The sequence below is a fragment of the Schistocerca serialis genome, unplaced genomic scaffold, assembly GCF_023864345.2.
Source record: "Schistocerca serialis cubense isolate TAMUIC-IGC-003099 unplaced genomic scaffold, iqSchSeri2.2 HiC_scaffold_1261, whole genome shotgun sequence".
Classification (NCBI taxonomy): domain Eukaryota; kingdom Metazoa; phylum Arthropoda; class Insecta; order Orthoptera; family Acrididae; genus Schistocerca; species Schistocerca serialis.
The window spans coordinates 4542784-4564541 of record NW_026047471.1 but is presented as its reverse complement, the minus strand read 5'-3'; the positions used below and the strand labels follow the sequence as shown (position 1 = coordinate 4564541).

The 21758-nt window shown below is 41.8% G+C and overlaps 1 protein-coding gene across 1 annotated transcript in view; it reads right to left on the bottom strand.

Moving 5' to 3' along the window:
• Positions 1-7805: 7805 nt before the first annotated feature.
• Positions 7806-21758, bottom strand: part of LOC126438155 (leucine-rich repeat-containing protein 47-like) — an 81964-nt gene continuing 68011 nt past the window's right edge. Inside the window, exon 7 of the mRNA XM_050090533.1 lies at positions 7806-8582. Coding sequence (XP_049946490.1) covers positions 8481-8582 — 102 coding nt within the window. The 3' untranslated portion in view covers positions 7806-8480. The remainder of the gene's footprint in view (positions 8583-21758) is intronic.

Genomic DNA, 21758 nt, shown 5'->3' with positions numbered 1-21758 from the left:
TGAATTACATTTTCATGGATCTTGCAGAAAAATGGCAGGCTGCACTGTGGTTTGTGATCCGTGTTACACTGAAGGTCACTCCATAACTAACTGGGCATGCCAGTTTAAAGATCAAAGGAAAGTAAGGGCATACTACCTCAAAGGACCATGCCTAGTAAAGCACTGTGGTGTTCAAATCAACATTTGAGTTGAGTGCAGCTTCACTTTTAAGATACAACCATACAGGTCTGTATGCACGTCATAAAAATTATGCTGCAATTTGTCAGGTAATTCTTAGCTGCTGAGCAGTGAGTGTACTCATGTTTGTTGCCAAAGTGATGCAACATTGAAAGAATAATGGCAGGCAGTAAAATTCCTGCGAAGCACTGTTGATACTAGTTGAAGTATCAGTCTGTGTAAACATTAGCAACTGAATTATGACCATCTCTGGTGATGTGCAGAACATCCATTCCACCTAGTAACAGCAGCAGTAGCACGTTGAGGCACATACTCTACAAAAATGAAGTGTTTCAGAGTTATCCTAATCCCTGATGACTTAACTGCTATTTGCAACTCATGGAAACCAGGTCGAAGAGATACATATCTCATTGTGTTCACTTGGTATGAGTTCAGATGACCTAAATGTGGCTTACCAGAAGCACAGATTGTATGGTTGTGCTTTAGCTGAAAAAATGGACACAGATGGTCACACAGTAGGTTCCTGTATTTTTCACAGGTAAAGGATGAAAGTATGTCTGTCAGGAACCCCATTGCATCTCATACAAACACCACCCATGCAAGAATACGAAATGTGTGGGCAGTAGCCTGTTTGATGGCAGGATGATTTACATCATGTGGTTTTCGATGTTCCCCGACATTGGCTTGTACAAAAATATACATCTAGCCTTTATTCCTGGTTAGTATTTCCATGTTGTGTGTATCCAATGGCAATGTTCTTGCACCCGAGCTGATCTGTGTTCCCTGAGAGATGCAATAAACAGTTGTTTCAGCACCCTACAGTGAGGAATTTGCACTGGATGGCAGTTATTCATACTTTGTCCTCCAGGACTGAATTATAAGATGATTTGCAGTACTGTTACAAACTGTGATAGTAGCGCCTCCTGGTATCTTGCCGCAGGCAGCTGATCCTGGTAGACGCAGGTCCTTTGAATGCAGGTAGTCACAATACAAGCTCATAACCTTGGAGATGACAGTGACAGGCATCTAGCCCATATGTGACCACACTAAAGTGTGCTGATAAAGCACTTCTTGTTCATCCCTCACTAAACTGTCATAAAAAAATCATTCCATTCACCATGGTGATGTACCTAGCATCCATATATTACTTACCAATAATCTTAAATGCTTAATATACACATCCCCAAATCCTACAATAAATAAGTGTTTATGTAGCAAATAGTAATTATTATGCATTAAGAAGAAAGAAAAATCATCTTGCTTCAACCTCAGCACGAGTGCCACCCAGTGCTTTCCTCTGAATACATAGCTAAATATTTTGTTATAAAATTGGTTTCTCCACAATCCTACACCCAACCTTATGCACTCATTTTCTTTGCACTTTACAAAACGTGTCTTCTGATGTTTCGAGTACATACTCTCACACAAAGCAAAAAATATCCCCTCTATTTACCAATTATCAAATATGCGTTAGAATAGATGTACTTGTCTTATAAGATACAATGTCCAGTAATTGACTTTATCAACAAGATACCCATCGACACACAAACTGATTTATAGGTTTTCTTAAAATATTATTAATATAATGTACTGTACTGTACTGTACTGGATACATAATTATAGTTTCTTCCACTGAAATTCTTAGATCGTCCATCATGAACTCTTCAATTTAATATTTCTGCATCAATTTGACATTTAAGCTGTTTTTTAGTGATTCTAAGAGCAGATCTTTTACTTTGTTATAAATTTTCAGTTGTGGATATGAGGGAAATCTGAGCACAACATTTTTAATGATGGGTATATAGCATAAAATTATTTTTATTTTTAGTGTTGTAATCATGTTAAAATTGATTTGCTACAAATAAAGCAGGGTTACTTTTGTCTGCTTCCAAAATAAATGCTTAATCCAGAAACCAAACCAAAGTCATTTTAGACTGACCACTGAGTAGAAACGATAGTGGGAATAAGAAAGTCAAATTCCAAAGCAAGGTCGTAATTCAAATAGCAGCACAGCATGCCTCATGCAGGATTCTACACAAACGTTAAACTAGCCCGAGTGGCCTTGTTTCTGCAAGAGTGGATTCACTTGCTGCGAACAACCCAGTGGGGAATTTTTGATCTGTCAGACCCCTGACAAATATGTCATGGGCAGGATTACTAAAATTACTGAAAATGGAGAAAATCAGTTCTTAAGTGTACAGTGAGGGCACACTCAGTATACTTAAACTATTTTTATAAGTGGGCAACATGATTTTTGATACTTTACATTGTGGATATTTCTAATGATGTTTTTTTCTTTTAAGTGTTCATATTTGAGGCATATTGTTTGAGTTGCGCCAAAATATAATACTGTACCTTATTATTGATTCAGCATAGCTGTGATACTACTTTCCTGATGTCCATGCTGGTTGTGTTGTATATCATGGTAAAGGTGAGGATATTTATAAGCGAGGTACTGTGTATATGAGGCCCATGATAAATTTTTACCACTTGAATTCCTAGGAATTTAACACAGGTAACTTTCTGCAAATCTTGGTTTTTAGGATGAAACTGAACAAAATTTAATTTTGCTTGTTTTGTTTTAAACAGTTTTAACTGTGTTTTAGACTGCTTTAACTGATTACAAAACAATTTTTCCTCCAGGCAGCCACAGCTGTGGACATATGTTAATAAAAGAAGAACAACTGCTACTGCTTCTTTAACCGAGTTCTTTCCACATTTAATTTCAACTCATTTAGATTAAAACAGTTATCTAATTATTGTAATGTCTTGAATTGTCTGTCAGAAAATGAACACTTTGCAATAGAGATTTGTGAAAGCATGTACGGTATTTATGGCAACAACCACAAAGTTGAACCTGAACATGAATCAATGAATGATAAATTCACAGTAGTTGTGTTACAGTGCAGGAGTGGGCAAAATAAGAACACAATATTATAGACTGCTATTTTTGGACTTACATGCAGTACACTGGTATTTCACTCTTCATACAGGCTTCCAAATGAGGACAGATAGATTGGCACATTTAGAATTAGCATTTGTGGTGGCATGTAGAGTTAAAGAGAAAGAAGTGTTTGATAAACACAATAGTGGAAGAAAAAGTCCTGACAGGAACAACAAGGCATGAAGAAAGGGGACCGTTATCTTGAATGAAACCACTATTGAGAAAGTGCCTGCCAAGTTTGAAAGAAGGGTTAATGTTAACACTGATCCATATAATGAGATGGTGTAACATGGGAGTCTTAAGAATTACATGCACCACTCTTCTTCTCTCAGGCTGACTTACATTGTTCATGAGAGCTGAAAATATAGATTAGGTAGTTAAGTGGAAAATATACTAATGTGCGCCCTATTGTTTCATGACTTTGCAGCTGCAGTGCACGTCATGTCAGCTCAAAATATCTGCAAGGTGCAAACCTGCCATGACAAAGCCTTGTCCTTTGGACGTCCCAGCTTGGTGGTGCCTTGGAGGTCAAGGAGCTTAAAGGCACATGTAAGAATGTAAATGAGCAAACTAGCAGTTAAAAAAAAAAAAAAAAAATCATTGTCAGAACTGTCTCTTGTTTGATTTTGAATAAACTCCTGACAGTCAGCATAAAATACAGAAGAGTAGCTTGGACAGCCGGCCGAAGTGGCCGTGCGGTTAAAGGCGGTGCAGTCTGGAACCGCGAGACCGCTACGGTCGCAGGTTCGAATCCTGCCTCGGGCATGGATGTTTGTGATGTCCTTAGGTTCGTTAGGTTTAACTAGTTCTAAGTTCTAGGGGACTAATGACCTCAGCAGTTGAGTCCCATAGTGCTCAGATCCATTTGAACCATTTTAGTAGCTTGGACAGCTTAAAGCTCTCTTCCAGTACCGTACATCACAAGAAGTTGACCAGCAGCATGGCACTGCAGTACTGCATAGCAGAACCACCTTAGTAATTAACTTTCAGAATGGTGAAAACTGATATACACATATCAGGGAAACAGATCATGCTAGAAGTTCACCACAAACTGAAGTAACATTATGACACACTATTAGATACAGAGAAAACCAGGGAGACAGTTACAACACAGACTTTTCCCCTATTGCAAAGCTTGGGAAAGTTCCTGTAATGGTTTGATGGGTTCTGTGATTGCAATGAAAGGTAAATAGAAGTACACAGAAACCTTATTCAATGGTACAGGCAGGGTTTCTGCAAAATAATTACATTTTTCCCAGGTAATTCCACATTGATAGTGGTGCGATTTTTGGGGAAAATTTAAATGCAAATAAGGATAGGTAAATGGGAAATGAAGGTGGTGTATTTGCCACAGTAGACAAGAAACTCAAATCCAATAAGATAAAAAGTAAAACTCCATATGAGACTGTTTGGGCAAAAACTAAGTTTTAGAGGTGGGCATAAAATGATAATTGGACACATATCGCCCACCAGACTCATCTCCCGATGTAACAAAAAACTTTACAGAAATCTCCAGTTCATTTGTAAGTAAGTTCCCCAATCATACTGTAATCATCAGTAGAGACTTTAAATACCCCACAATTAATGAGGAAAAATTACAGTTTTGTCGGTAGTGCGCCTGATACAAGATCCAGTGAAACTTTACTATATGTATTCTCTGGAACCTACCTAGAACACACAGTTTGGTAATCCTCTCATGATGGAAATGTATTGCATCTAGTGACAACAAAAAGACCCTACCTCTTTCAGGATGACCACATCGAAACTGGTATCGGTGACCATAATGCAGTTGTGTGCAACAATGATTACTAAAGCACAAAGGACAACTAAAACAAGCAGAAAGATATACATGTCCAGTACACTAGACAAAAAAGTCAATAGTGTCATATCTCACTGAGGACAGCACCGGGCAGAAAAATTTAGTGGAACATGGCTCAAGTTTAAAAGAATGGTAGACCATGCACAAAACAGACATTATATGGGAGTGACCCTCTACAGTATACAGAAACAGACAACAACATAACTGGTGTAACACAACGTATAGGACTATAGATAGAGATGCTGAATGAAATTTGCTTGGCTGTTGACAGAGCAATGAGTGATGCCTTCAAAGACTGCAGTAGCAGAATATTATCAAATTTGCTATCACAAAACCCAAAGACATTCTGGTCATATATGATGGCTGTTGGTGGTACCAAAGTGTCCAGTCACTGATGAATGCAACAGGAACTGAAATTGAAGGTAGCACAGCAAAAGCTGAAATGTTTAACTCCATTTTCAAATATTCCTTTACAAAGGAAAACCCAGGAGAATTGCCCTGATTTGATCCTTGTACCAAACAAAAGATAAATAAGTAACTGGGTCAGTGGTGTTAAGAAACAACTAAAAATCCTTAAAATTGAACAAAGATCCAGGACTTTATGGAATCCCTGTCAGATTCTATACTGAATTTGCAGCTGAGTTGGACCCTCTTCTAACTATAATCTATCATAGATCTTCTAAACAAAAAAATGTGCCCACTTCTTGGAAAAAGGCACAGGTCACATCCATCTACCACAAGGTAGCAGAAATGATCCACAGCATTACCATCCATTATTACCAACTTTGATTTGTTGTACAATCTTAGAACATATTCTGAGCACAAACGTAATGAGCTATCTTGAATAGAATCACCATCTCAATGTCAACCAGCATGAATTCCGAAAACATCAATCACATGAAACCCAACTTGCACCTTTCTTACAGGACATACTGGAAGCTTTGCATCGAGGCAGTCCAGTAGTTGCAGTATTTCTTGATTTCTGAAAAGAATTGGATGCAGTACCACTCTTACACTTATTGTCGAAAGTACAATCATATGATGTATCAAGTGCAATTTGTGATTGGATTGAGGACTTATTGGTAGGGAGGACACAGCACGCTATCTTGGATGGAGAGGCATCGTCATATGTGGAAGTAACTTAAGGTGTGCTCCAGGCAAGTGTGTTGGGACCCTTGCTATTCATGTTGTATAGTCATGATCTTCAAGACAATATTAATAGTAATATCAGGCTTTTGTAAATGATGCAGTTATCTATAATGAAGTACTATCCAAAAAAGCTGCATAAATATTCAGTCAGATCTTGATAAGATTTCAAAGAGGTGCAAAGATTATTGCCAACTTCTTTAAAAGTTCAGAAATGTAAAATTGTGCACTTCACAAAATGAGGAAACATAGTATTCTATGACTACAATATCAATGAGTCACTGTTGGAATCAGCCAACTCATACAAATATACGAGTGTGACACACTGTAGGGATATGAAGTGGAATGATCACATAGGCTCAGTTCCTGGTGAAGCAGGTGGTAGACTTCGGTTAATTGGTAGAATTTTTGGGAAGTGCAAAGGAGATTGCTTACAAATATCTTGTGCAACCCATTCTAGAATATTGTTCAAGTGTGTGGGAGCTGTACCAAATAGGACTAACTGAATGTATACACAGAAGGGCAGCATAAATGGTCACAGGTTTGTGTAATCTGTGAGAGTGTCGCAGAGATACTGAAGGAACTGAACTAGAAAACTAAGATAGACAGGCGTAAACTATCCCGAGAAAGTTAACTGATCAAGTTCCAAGAACCGTCTTTAAATGATTACTCTGGAACACACAACAAACCCATACATACTGCTCACATAGGAGGGTAAGATTAGAATAATTAACGCACACAAAGAGGTTTTCAAACAATCGTTATTCCCATACTCCATAGGTGAATGTAACGGGAAGAAATCCTAATAACTGGTACAATGGTATGTACCCTCTGCCAAACTCTTCACAGTGGTTTACAGAGTATAAATGTAGATGTACATATACCGTAACTTCTTTTTCACTGCTATCAAAGCAAGAGAGATGATAATACTTCATGTTCCATCTTGTTCAGGGTAAAGGTCTAGGATAAGTTGGGAACTACTGGTCTATCCTCAGAAGAAATTCAGATCTTTTGGATGATGAAGACATAGTTGCACCATTTCCGTTGGGTATTATGAAGATAAATTTTAATACAGGACACATTTGTTATGCTGCATATCATTTTTGTAACCCAATTACAGTGCACTTAACCTGCAGTAATCTCTTCCTAGAACATTTATTTATTCCCCAGCCCTCTCTAATGAGTGGTTGGGGATACAGCAGTTTCTGATCTACATAAAGAATCTTGCCTTTCTTTCATATCACAGTTTATGATTTTTTTACCAATTTAAGTGTGAATGTAAAATCTGTTCTGGGAGTCAAAAGGTAACAATTATAAATGAAACACACATATTTGAAATATAATTTACTTTAAAAAACAAATCAGTCTGAAATGTGGAACCAATGTCATTACATGAATTAATGAGCAAATGGCTACATTTTTAACATACAATTCATAATAAAAATACACAGTATACAACACTAGTATTTTGTATTTACAGTGCTCCTGCACACATTGTATTTTATTTGTGCTGTGCTCCAAATGAATACTTAAAATCCACATTGATTCTGCCTCTTCTTCCAAGAAAAACAACTTGCAGGTTTTTGGCAATTTTCAATACCATTTGTACGTCACAGCCACATAATACTTATTAAAACCATGGAAGCAAATCGTGGGAAACCTCTGTCGTGAAACTGATTCACCCGTGCCTCATAAAATTTAAAAAAAAAAAAAAAAAAAAAAATAGTTTACTCCCAATACAGCAAATCACAATCACTTCGATGTCAAGTATTCGTAGCAAATGAGGAACAAAAAGCAACAGGTTACAGCCCCATATTAATTCCTGTGGTTGAAACATCAGAAAAGTTTTACAATCTTGCCGACAGTTATTAGGCATCACACATCCAGTAGATGTGCAAGTGGTGCGAAAGAATACAATATCGTGTAGGTTAATTTTTTTTAGAATACAAACAACATGGAGAAATTACTTTACATTCTTTGTTCAACATATAGTAGTATGTCTTTAAGGACTCAGTAACTATGGCAAGTATGGAGCTATCCCACAGAACAAATGCAATTTATGCATTTTCTGGAAAAACTTGTTTAACAGAACAAATTTTTACAGTTCTGCTGTCCTACTGGCAGCAGGTACCTGATAGTACATCGGTAAATTGCCAGTAAATTATGCACTGATGTGGGATAATTCTTTTAGTGGACTATATTCTGAAACACCCCTGTGTTACTCAGTCCCTGGAGACATGTCAGTTATTCCTCCTTTCTTCTATCAAATGTATAAGATGATGCAAAGAGCTTACACAAATTACCTGCACAGATGTGTGACATTATTTTAAAGGAGTAATGATGAAATGTTATTGAATTGGTTTGCTTCACATGGCATTCGTAAGACAAAATAAATTACTTCCTCACAACTACAATTTGTTGTGATCCCTCAAACATCAGGTCATTGCGGGCTGGGTAAACGGACTTCAGACTGCCTTCAATATCAACAATCTTCACCTGAGGGAAAGAAAGAAATATTAGTCAGCATTCAAGAAACAAACAGTTTACATTTTAATAAATTTCAGATATCAATTGATTCACAATGTTACAAAGATGATACCACCACCTCTTACTGTTCCTACTGTTCACACATCTTACATTGATTTCGCCATTTAATGTGCAACCTGGTAAATTACAGCTGACTATTATCTCAACAAATACAAAGTTCTTACCTAATCACAGTTCTAACAGTCTACTCTTCTTCTACCATCTCTCCCAAATAACATTTTCCAATTAATACTATTCATCCAGTTGTCAACTTACAAAGATTCTTTCTGCATATTTTTAGACATATGAAATTCCTGGGTTGGTTGGCTGGATGATTAAAGGGAGCAAACTACTAGTTCATCAGTCCCTTTTTCCCAAAACGCACAGGTCCACTTGACTGTACATGAGACGGCCTACTGCACGAAACCCAGGGGAAGAAAACCCAATGTCTACCAAAGGTCAACAAAGGCTAGGTAAGGGAAAAAAAAAGAAGAAAGGGGGTATAGGAAGAAAGGCAGGCATGATGCCCTATCTAGGGAGCAGCTGGAAGCACCCAAAAGCAGAATGCAACGAAGGGACATACATCCCCCATCCCTTACCAGAAGTACCCCACTCAGAAATTGGCTAGGAAAGATTACAACATGTACAGGGCAAGAGAAGCACAGATGGACATAAGATGAACTAGTCAAACAGACCATGCGAGAGACTGGGAGGAAGAGAAAGATCAGATGGGGTGAGGCCCAGGCTGGACAACCAAGCCCAGACAACCACAGCCTGGTCTGGGCAGAGGAGGCAAGAGTGTTCTGCCAACACCTCAATGGGCCAATAAGGTTAAATGGCTCCCCTTGACAGAGACTGGTAAAAGCCCCCTTCACAAATGAAACTAAAACCAAGTTAGCCACCAAGCATCTAATCCCAGCAGTAGTGAGTCAGGGAGATTAAGAGTCTGCTGCAGGGTGGCTAGATTGGGACAGTCCAGAAAAAATGTGGACCACCATCAGATGAGAACCATAACAATGGGGTGGGTCCTTGTGATGAAGGAAATGACCGTGAGTCAGCCAAGTATGGCCAATGCGGAGCCAGCAAAGGACTTAAGTCCTTGTGACTGATTGATTGAGAGGGGTTTACGGGACCAAACGGCAATGTCATCAGTCCTGTGATTCCAAAGTGAGTTACAGAAGAAATAGGGTCTGCCAAAAGTGGACGGATCCAGTCAGGGGAGTCAAATTATAAAATAATGAACATTAAACACACACTGTAAAGGCATAAAAGATGAGACCAAATCTAAAAACTGGAAAAAAGGGGGGCAGACCAATAAGACTGTAAAAGAAGTCCCAACCACAATCAACCCACCCCTGCTCCGACACTAAAGGAGAACCTTATATCTGGAAATAAAAACCACTTTCACGGAGGAAACCTGAGAACCAATTCAACCATCCGTGGATCGTCTGCTAATATTAAATTTAAGGAATTGGGAAGACTATACTTAACAAGAAGAGCCGAAAGAAGAGGACATTCCACCAATATGTGAGATTGGATCAGTCTGGCTCCACAACTACATTGTGGGGGTGGGTCGTTACGCAGGAGGAAAGAATGGGTGAGCCAGGTCTGACCAATGTGTAAACGGCATAAAACTGTGGATTCCTTCCGAGAGGAGTGGAAAGAAGAGTGCCAAACTGCTGTAGCCTCCTTGATTATGTGGAGTATATTACAATGAGCAGTAGCACTCTAGATGGCATTCCAGTGTTGGGCAAAGAGAGATTTGACGTAGATTCGCATACCCGCAGCTGGAATCATGAAAGGAAATGGGGGCTAAGTATCTGCTTCTCAAGCCAGACAGTCAGCCAATTCATTCCCTAGGATGCCAACACATGACTTGGGACCCAGAGAAAGATGACGGAACAGGCGGCACGCTCAAGGTCAGAGAGAAGGTCATGGATAGCAGAGACCAAAGGGCGACGAGAGTAGCATTGGTCGATAGCCTGCTCATGAACTCTGAACAAATTAAAACGTTGTGGAGGGAGGCCTGAGAAACAAAAAGGAGGGCCCTGTCAATGGCTACAAGCCCTGCTGTGAACACACTACATGATTCCAGCAATAAATGGTGCTTGAAGCCAGTAGGAGACATGAAAGCATATCCCATGTTACCAATAGTCTTAGAACCACCAGTGTAAAAGATGGTGGCACCCTGGAACTCTGCAAGGATGGCACAGACAAGACGCCGGAAAACCATAGGAGCGACAGAGGCCTCAGGACCCTGGAATAGATCAGTCCTAATCTGTGGTCTAGGCACCATCCAAGGGGGTGTATGAGAGGAAAGACACAGGGTGCAGTCCAGTGAGTGGAGATGGAGATCCTGACAGGGGGAAGTGAGACGCATGCCAACCGGGAATCCCAACTGTGGACGGGTGTTACGAGGGAGACATCCCTCATTGGCAAAGAGTACAGGATGTACAGGATGATCAAGGAATTGGCAAATGGTGATTGCGTAAGAAATAAAGAGTTGGCTCCGTCAGATGCGTAGAGGGGGAGTCCTCGCTTCTGTGAGGGGACTCAACAGGACTAGTGCGAAAGCCACATGTAGCCGGACGCACCCTACAATGATGGCCAGGATCAAGAAGTTTCAAAGTGGAAGGAGCTGCTGAGTCATAAACCTGACTACCATAATCTAGTCTGGACAAGACCAGAGCATGGTAAAGATGGAGAAAAGTGGAACGGTCTGCACCCCCAAAATGTATGGGCCAAGAGCCAGAGAGCATTATGCTTCCACATACATGTAGTCTTTAGGTGGCAAATGTGGGGCTGTGGCGTTAGCTTGTAATCAAAAATAGGGCCCAAGAAACAGGACTGTGCTACAACACCGAGCAGCTGGTTGCCTAAATAAAGTTCTGGATCATGGTGTACTGTGGGTCGACGACAAAAACGCAAAACCTGCATTCTGAAGTGAGAAAACTGTAAGCCATGGGTGGTGGCCCATGCAGAGGCCCGTAGGATGGTGCCTTGGAGCTGGCGCTCAGCAGATGCTACAGGTTGGGAGTTGCATCACACGCAAAAATCATTGATGTACAACACCGGGATAACCAGAGGCTCAACAGAGGTTGCAAGCCCATTGATAGCAACGAGGAAAAGTGTGACACTTAGAACAGAACCCTGCGGGATACCATTTTCCTGAATCTGAGGGCTGCTGAGAAGTGCCAACTCGAACCCAGAAGAGCCAGTAAGATAAAAACTCACGGATAAAAATCTGAAGAGGACTACGGTAGCCCCAGTCATTTAGGGTAACTAAAATGTGATGGCATCAAGCCATGTCATACGCCTTATGTACGTCAAAGAAGACTGCGACAAGGTGCCGGTGGTGAGTAAAAGCCTTTTGGATGGCTGAGTCCAATCAGATCATCCAGTCTCCAGTTGGAGAGCGTCCTGCCCAGAACCCACACTGATACGGGACCAAAAGGCTCTGAGATTCGAGTACCCAACATAATCTGAAATTGACCATCCTTTCGAGCATGTTACAAAGTACATTCATAAGACTAATTGGGCGTTAGCTGTCAAGAGACATTGGGTTTTTCCCAAGCTTAAGAACGGGGATAACTATGCTGTCTCACCACTGTGACAGAAAAGCACCCGTGAGCCAAATGTAGTTGAAGACCTTAAGGAGCAGTTGCCTCTGGGGAACGTCCAAGTGTTGGATCATCCGGTTATGGACAGAATCTGACCCTGGGGGTGTCTCTCATGAAGAGCTAAGAGCCTGTACCAATTCCCATTCAGCGAAGGGTGCATTACAGGGCTCAGCGTGTTGTGGGATGAAACAGAGGGGGTCTGTTCAACACTGTGATTCTCCTGGAGAAAGGTAGTAGGGTAACAAAAGGATGACGATTGCCGTCTCAAAGTGTGTCACGAGGTGTTCCACGAGGACCAACACATCAGTGCACAGAGCACCTTGGAGGTTCAGACCCTGGACACTCTACTGTCGCTGGCAGCCCAGTAGGCTACGAAGCTTTGACAAAATCTGTGATGGAAAGGGATACGTCTCCAGGGAAGAAACATAGTGCTCTCAGCGGGGGAAGAGTCCTAGAGTCCTTGTGAGGGGCTTGCATGGAGAACCTCACAGATAGGAGGTGTCTCCACAATACCTATCTCAAGTGTCTGCTTACTGGTAGCCAGTTTGGCTTATCTATCACCGTGTTCATTCCCCATGGTCGCAACATGGCCCGGGTACCAGATGAAGGTCACTGAGCATCTACATTGTTCAAGGGCATACAGGGAATCTTGGATAGCCACGACAAACGGACAGCGAGGGTAACATTGGTTGAGATCTTGCAAACTGCTCAAGGAGTCACCGCAGATTAGAAAGGACTCATTGGTTCAGGACATATATAGTCAAAAGCACGAGAGATGGCTACCAACTCCGCAATGAAAACACTACAGCAATCTGGCAATGAGTACAATTCAGTATACCTCACATGAGTACATGCAAAACCTACGTAACCAGCAACCATCAAACCATCAGTATAGACCATTGCCGAAACCCAGGATGTGCCAAGGATGGAGAAAAATTATTGACAGAGGGTCTCAAAATGAACTGAGTCTTTTGGAACTTGTGATAGGTCAAGACAAAGGTGTGGCCAAGGGATGTACCATAGAGGTTTACGTCAGGCGGGTCTGGAGGAGCGGCAGTGGAGAAAACAGCTGCAGTTCAGAGAGGTGGGATTGGATGCAGATTATGGTCACAATCCCTGACCTGGGCCGTTGTTGTGGGAGATTAATTTCCTTGCTTGGGAAGAGGAGATGGTAGTCTGGATGCTAAAAGGAGCTGTGAACGTGTGATGCTTAATTAAAAACATGGTTTTGGTATCTGATCTGCAATAGGGGGGCCCCAGCCTCCACAAGTATGCTGTTCACAGGGCTAGTTCAAAAGACTCCTACGGCAAGTCTAACCCCGCCGTGATGCATCGGATCCAGTATCCAGAATGCTGACAGTGATGCCGAATCATATGCCAGACTCGCATAATCAAAACACAACTGTATCAGGGCTAAAGTTGCTGAACAGTAATGCAATCTGCACTGCAGCTAGTGTCACCCAAGAAGTGACGTGCTTTAAGGTGCACCAGCACTTTCGCTTAAGCTGGTGAAGATGTGGAATCTACATCAAACAAGCATCAAAGAGCAACCCTAAAAAGCAATAAGTCTCCACCCCACTGAGCAGCTGTCCTCAAGGTAAAGTTCTGGTTGTGAGTGAACAGACTGAAATGCACGCTGCGTGTGCTGGCAGCTGAAAGCCATGGTCGAGGGCCCATGTCTGTACTTTTTGTATGGCACCTTGCAGTCAACATTCGGCAATATCCACAATATAAGAGAAGGAATAGTACAACCAAAAGTTGTCAGCTTACAAAGAGGGTGATACTGAGGACCCTACAGCTGATGCTAGACCATCAATGGCTCCTAGAAAGACAGGGACACTCACTCAGTACAGAGCCCTGTGGGACCCCTTTTCTTGGATATGGGCTTGCTGTGGGAAGCACCAAACTGAACCTGGAAAATATGGTGCGACAAGAAGTTGTTCTTACAAACTGGGAGCAGGCCTGGGAGACACCACTCATGTAAAGTAGCAAGGATGTGGTGTCGGCATGGGGTGTCTTAAGCCTTTTGCAGGTTGAAGGCTGTCATAAGGTCTTGACGTTGGACAAAAGCTCTTTGGATGGAAGACTCCAGGTAAACCGGATTATGAGTAGTGGAAAAGCCTTGGCAAAAACCATCCTGGGCTGGAGCCAGAAGATCCCAAGACTCAAGGAGCCAACACAGCCGGCAGCCCACGATGCCTTCAATCAACTTACAGAGAACATTGGTGAGACTAATTGGACAATAACTGTCCATGTCTAGAAGGTGTTTACCCAGTTTCAGTACTTGGGCAATGATGCTTTCTATTTGCCATACATTGCAATCTCTTCCTTGCTCCATGTGTGGTTAAAGACGGCAAGGGTATGAGGCTGACAGTCCACCAGTAGGTGCTTGATTATCTGGTTATGGATGTGGTCTGGCCCTGGGGATGTATATGGACATTGGGCTAGGTCATTGACAAATTCCCACTCGCTGAGTGGCGCACTGTACGGCTGCAGGTGGGTTGCTGTAAAAGATGATTGCTTTTTTTCTACCCACTGTGTCAGAACACGAAAAGCTGGTTGATAGTTCTCAAATGCTGAGACTTGAGCATAACACAGAGCAAAATCTTTAGTGATGGCATCTGGGTCAGTGCAGACAGTGCCATTCAACGTAATACCAGGTATAGCTCCAAGTGTTATCTGTAGAGACGTCTGATCTTTGCTCAAACCTGCAAAGGAGAGGTATGTTGTCCGATAGCTGAAACCTATCGTTCTCAGCATTCTCTCTTCTGTTATTTTATTAGGTGGTGGACCCACACATGGAACTGCTTAAAGACAATGAGATGCTCCATCAATGGGTGCCACTTATGGCATTGGCAAAACCGCCTATGATCTCTACTAGCCTTTACAATTTCTGAAACCACCAAGGTACTGTCTTCTGTCAGGGCCAGAATTAGGAATACAGGAGCACTAAATCAACTGCCAAAATAATGGCTGTAGTTGTACTCTGGACTGCCTCATCGATATCTACGTGCAGCGGAGAGCCATGGCCGACTGAGATGAAAGCACTCCAGTCAACACTGTTGAGAGCCCCATTTGGACACGTGCCCAGCACAGGGACACTGAGGGAGACAGAGGAAGATAGGGAAATGGTCAATACCACACAGGTCATCGAGGACCCTACAGTAGATGGATGGGAGAAGACAAGGACTGCAGATGGAAAGATCATCAATGGCCAAGAAAGTACTGTGGATTATAATGACGTGTGGGGACACCAGCAAAGGTCAAGTTGTGCCAGTAAGTTTGAGGTAGGTAAACATTACAGAAGATAATTTTTTGCAATGATCTTACCTAAACAGCCAAAGCCTCCGAAAGTGTATCAAGAAGCACAAGTTCACTATATAGCGTGTCCAGAACACATGTGCAAACTCCACCTGACACCCTGTCATTGGTAGCACGATTCTTAAATACTCCAGTATCCACAAAAGGCCGGCATCCGCATTGTTGAAAACGGTGTTCTGAAAGGCAATACAGAAGACAGGCAAAGTGCTTAAAAGCTGTTGTAGCTCAGCCAGGTGGTCAAAAACGCTACAATTCCATTGGAAAACAAGGGTGTCCATGTACTGTGAGGCCACCGGCTGAGTGGTTAAGGCAGTTAAGGCGTCTACCGATATAGTTGGCAGAGGAGTGGAACAGACGGGACCTGGCGGTATGGGAATCTCCTCCTTGGAGGACCTTATCTTTCCCCTCCTTAGAGAGAATTTAGATGATTGCGAGGGCTTCTCTGAATAAGTTTCAGGTAATGACGATTGTGAAATCCTGCAACCAGCAGCCTATGGATCCTTCAGCTACTGGCTGGTAGAAACCTCGTCCTTGCGAGAGAAGCTGGAGAAAGGCGATTTGTCTCCGGCTGAGAGGTGGGAACCTGTGTTCCCAGTAGGTGGGAAGCCAATGATCCAAAAATAGGTGAGGAGTAAGCAGCATGAGGAGAGCCCTCAAATGTCAGGAGGAGGGGGAGGGGGGGTTGGTGAGACTTGGTCAAGCAGCTCTGAGGGCCCACTATAGGAGGTGTAATGGGCGGGAGTACAGTTTTCAAAGGGTCAAAGGGGACAATGTCGTCTTAGCTGCAGCACAGGACACAATTACACATGTTGGGTGCAACCGCCCCTAATACTTCTTGGCCTCTTGATAGACTTATTTATTCAGGGTTACTCACAATCTCTACAGATTGGGCTAACACTGCAATGCAAACACATGCCATAATTACACTGCATGGAGTAGGAGGAGACACACACATATGGTTTCACATTGCATAGGTATACCATCATCTTGATCTTTTCAGACAATGAGTCACCCTCAGAGGAGAAGATTAGGGCACCGGTAGCAACCCTCTGTCCTTTGGCTTCCTACATACAAGATGAACAAAGCGTGTCTCTCGTCGCTCCAAGTTGGCACATAGTTCGTCATCCGATTGCAAGAACAAGTCTCGGTGAAAAATTATGGCCTGAACCATATTTAGACTATTAGAGGAAGTGACAGTCACCAGCATGTCAATTTGTTACAAGGGCCCAGTGCCCGTGACTGGGCAGGGGATTTTGTTTTGATCAAAAGTGATCCACTTTTCATTTCAGAGATGGCTGCCACTTCCCCAAACTTGTCTTCTAAGTTCTCTACAAGGAAAAAGGGCTTTGTTGCCCAGATGGAATCACCATCAGTCCGAGTTGTGCAAACCAAGTATTGTGGGGAGTACTTCTCCACCTGCCACTTAGCTCCACATTCCTCCCACAGCATAACCTAGGAAGGAAACATTTTAGTGTCATATCTCTGCATTAAAAAAAGGATTTTCTTTCCACAGAGTGTACTCAGGTCGTATGGCCACCGGCGGTAGATAACTTCACCCACTTCATTTGCAGCTCATCTGCCATCACCCATTCCGAATGGGGGCTCTCCCCATTGGCACAACTCAGCCTCAGCAATGGCTACCTGGTCAGTAATTCGTTGCTCGGAGTCCCCCAGGCCATAGTCACAACAGGCATGTACTCCTTGGCATACATGACAAGTTTTTAGCTTGGGCACCAACAGTACAATCCCTGCGTGGTCAAGAAGCTACCACCGTGCAGATAATTGATGACTCCCATGATACAAATCATTGACCAGCAACACTGTCCTTGAGAATTCTTTAACAGGAACTTAAAAAATGGAGATCTGTGCACGACTATGAGTTATACAATGTCTACTACTTCATAAACAAAAGTTTCAGCATGGACTCTAAAATTCACATTCTGCCAAAGGTAGGAAGACCATCACCACAACAATTTTAACATTTAGTCAATAAGCATAGCTCGTGATGGACACCCATGCACACTACTGCAAGCGAAATACATTTGTGGATATAACAATGGACTAAAACCTTAACTTACTGACTGATAAGGCTTACTGTCTCCATGCATCACATTCACACGCAGATAGTCTCCACACCCCAAAGTGTCAAGCAAACCTGTTCATAAGGGTGCTATCATCACTTTACAATGTGTCACATTTGGCATCAAGAACCACTGTGTGGGCAATACAAAAGGCATTTGTCTGATCAAATAAATGAAAACAACAATATTACGAGAAGGACACATTGCTACTTACTGTAAAGATGACAATGTTAAGTTACGCGCACGCGCACACGCCAGAATGCACAATAAGTATAAAGAATGGGACAACTTCCGTGTAGTGCTTCCTGACTCCACAAGGTAATCCATTATGTTGCAGCCACATTTGGTACTTTCGTTCCACTGACCAATGATTTGAAAATGTTAATTCTAATGTAGTAGATCATTACCATTATATTAAGATCACACATATTGCTTGACAGCAATATCGTTTCTAATAGTGGTGCTATTTATTACTCAAAGACAACACAACAGTTTTCACAATGACACTAACACCCTCTTGTGGATTGTGAATGTTTAAGTTTTGCAATGTAGTGAATAATCTATACGATGTTTTCAGAGTGCTTCTGATCATCTCCTGCTACACACAATATTTCATCTAGACACGAACATCTTCATGCGAGCTGCCAGACTGATAAAACTACCCTCGTCTTTAGCAATTTTTCTCCAAGTATCTTGCTGAATTGACACTGAAACTATCTCCTCCCCACAGAGAGCCTTGCAGGTTTAAGGTCCATTTCTACATATACACCCTGCAAGCCACCATATGGTATTTGGCAGAGAACACTTTTAGTACCAATATCACTCTCTTTCTCTGTTCTGTTCATGAATGGTATGTGGGAAAAATAACTATTGGGCTTCATATGAGCAAAAAGCACTCTCAGAATAGATCAACAAAATCACATCTGAGAGGCTCACAGAATCTTCTGGTTGAGGCCTTCCAGCCAGCTCCAATGCAGATAACTACAACAGACTACTGGTACAATGCTTCAAACAGTGAGCAGAGTTTCCACCTTGCACATAAGGCTATCTCCACAAGTTCAGCCAGCCATCTAAAGGAAACGAGGATGCCCTCAGAACATACGTGATAGGAGTCATTTGTGACTACATGAGCTATTATCTGCTCCCAGAGCATTCAACTGCTACCAGAAGATGTTTTCCAAATCTAGCTAGACTTACAGGCACAAATACCAAGTGCACTCTGGCCTCATTTCACAACCTGCCTGCCTTTTCCTTGAGGGGCTCCATCACATGTCTAATGCTGGAACTAACAATAAACAACATATTCAACCTCTAAGCTTGTCTGATCTTGATAGGAAAATTAGCCACAGGCCAAAGACACAGTTAACTCAGATGTGGTCTCTATGCTGCACAGGAACTCTTAAATGTTGCTAAGCATAAGCGGAGATTCAGTACCCAAATTAGCCTTCTGCCCATCACTGGGTGGTATTGTTCATAGCTATTATTAGATGAAAAAGACAATGTTGAAGCATAGGTGCAACATATCGTGTTAACAACTATACTATATATTAAGATCTGGCACTTTTGACTAATGCACAATATAGCTATTGATATGAAAAAACACTATTATTAAAGACAAATTTCTTGAATGAGTCAGTGATCACTAAAAATTTTTATGAATTATACTGTTAGGATTGCTTAGTGTACTTTCATTTACTTGAGAGCCCTTACAACTTCAAATGCCATAAATAAAATGATACAACATTATTTAAATATGTTGTTGTTGTTGTTGTGGTCTTCAGTCCTGAGACTGGTTTGATGCAGCTCTCCATGCTACTCTATCCTGTGCAAGCTTTTTCATCTCCCAGTACCTACTGCAACCTACATCCTTCTGAATCTGCTTAGTGTATTCATCTCTTGGTCTCCCTCTACGATTTTTACCCTCCACGCTGCCCTCCAATACTAAATTGGTGATCCCTTGATGCCTCAGAACATGTCCTACCAACCGATCCCTTCTTCTGGTCAAGTTGTGCCACAAACATCTCTTCTCCCCGATCCTATTCAATACTTCCTCATTAGTTATGTGATCTACCCATCTAATCTTCAGCATTCTTCTGTAGCACCACATTTCAAAAGCTTCTATTCTCTTCTTGTCCAAACTATTTATCGTCCATGTTTCACTTCCATACATGGCTACACTCCATACGAATACTTTCAGAAACGACTTCCTGACACTTAAATCAATACTGGATGTTAACAAATTTCTCTTCTTCAGAAACGCTTTCCTTGCCATTGCCAGCCTACATTTTATATCCTCTCTACTTCGACCATCATCAGTTATTTTGCTCCCCAAATAGCAAAACTCCTTTACTACTTTAAGTGCCTCATTTCCTAATCTAATTCCCTCAGCATCACCCGACTTAATTAGACTACATTCCATTATCCTTGTTTTGCTTTTGTTGATGTTCATCTTATATCCTCCTTTCAAGACACTGTCCATTCCATTCAACTGCTCTTCCAAGTCCTTTGCTGTCTCTGACAGAATTACAATGTCATCGGCGAACCTCAAAGTTTTTATTTCTTCTCCATGAATTTTAATACCTACTCCGAATTTTTCTTTTGTTTCCTTTACTGCTTGCTCAATATACAGATTGAACAACATCGGGGAGAGGCTACAACCCTGTCTTACTCCCTCCCCAACCACTGCTTCCCTTTCATGTCCCTCGACTCTTATAACTGCCATCTGGTTTCTGTACAAATTGTAAATAGCCTTTCGCTCCCTGTATTTTACCCCTGCCACCTTCAGAATTTGAAAGAGAGTATTCCAGTCAACACTGTCAAAAGCTTTCTCTAAGTCTACAAATGCTAGAAACGTAGGTTTGCCTTTCCTTAATCTTTCTTCTAAGATAAGTCGTAAGGTCAGTATTGCCTCACGTGTTCCAGTGTTTCTACGGAATCCAAACTGATCTTCCCCGAGGTTGGCTTCTACTAGTTTTTCCATTCGTCTGTAAAGAATTCGTGTTAGTATTTTGCAGCTGTGACTTATTAAGCTGATAGTTCGGTAATTTTCACATCTGTCAACACCTGCTTTCTTTGGGATTGGAATTATTATATTCTTCTTGAAGTCTGAGGGTATTTCGCCTGTTTCATACATCTTGCTCACCAGATGGTAGACTTTTGTCAGGACTGGCTCTCCCACGGCTGTCAGTAGTTCCAATGGAATATTGTCTACTCCGGGGGCCTTGTTTCGACTCAGGTCTTTCAGTGCTCTGTCAAACTCTTCACGCAGTATCATATCTCCCATTGCATCTTCATCTACATCCTCTTCCATTTCCATAATATTGTCCTCAAGTACATCGCCCTTGTATAGACCCTCTATATACTCCTTCCACCTTTCTGCTTTCCCTTCTTTGCTTAGAACTGGGCTTCCATCTGAGCTCTTGATATTCATACAAGTTGTTCTCTTATCTCCAAAGGTCTCTTTAATTTTCCTGTAGGCGGTATCTATCTTACCCCTAGTGAGATAGGCCTCTACATCCTTACATTTGTCCTCTAGCCATCCCTGCTTAGCCATTTTGCACTTCCTGTCGATCTCATTTTTGAGACGTTTGTATTCCTTTTTGCCTGTTTCACTTACTGCATTTTTATATTTTCTCCTTTCATCAATTAAATTCAATATTTCTTCTGTTACCCAAGGATTTCTACTAGCCCTCGTCTTTTTACCTACTTGATCCTCTGCTGCCTTCACTACTTCATCCCTCAAAGCTACCCATTCTCCTTCTACTGTATTTATTTCCCCCATTCCTGTCAATTGCTCCCTTATGCTCTCCCTGAATCTCTGTACAACCTCTGGTTCTTTTAGTTTATCCAGGTCCCATCTCCTTAAATTCCCACCTTTTTGCAGTTTCTTCAGTTTTAATCTACAGGTCATAACCAATAGATTGTGGTCAGAGTCCACATCTGCCCCTGGAAATGTCTTACAATTTAAAACCTGGTTCCTAAATCTCTGTCTTACCATTATATAATCTATCTGATACTTTTTAGTATCTCCAGGGTTCTTCCACGTATACAACCTTCTTTCATGATTCTTAAACCAAGTGTTAGTTATGATGAGGTTATGCTCTGTGCAAAATTCGACCAGGCGT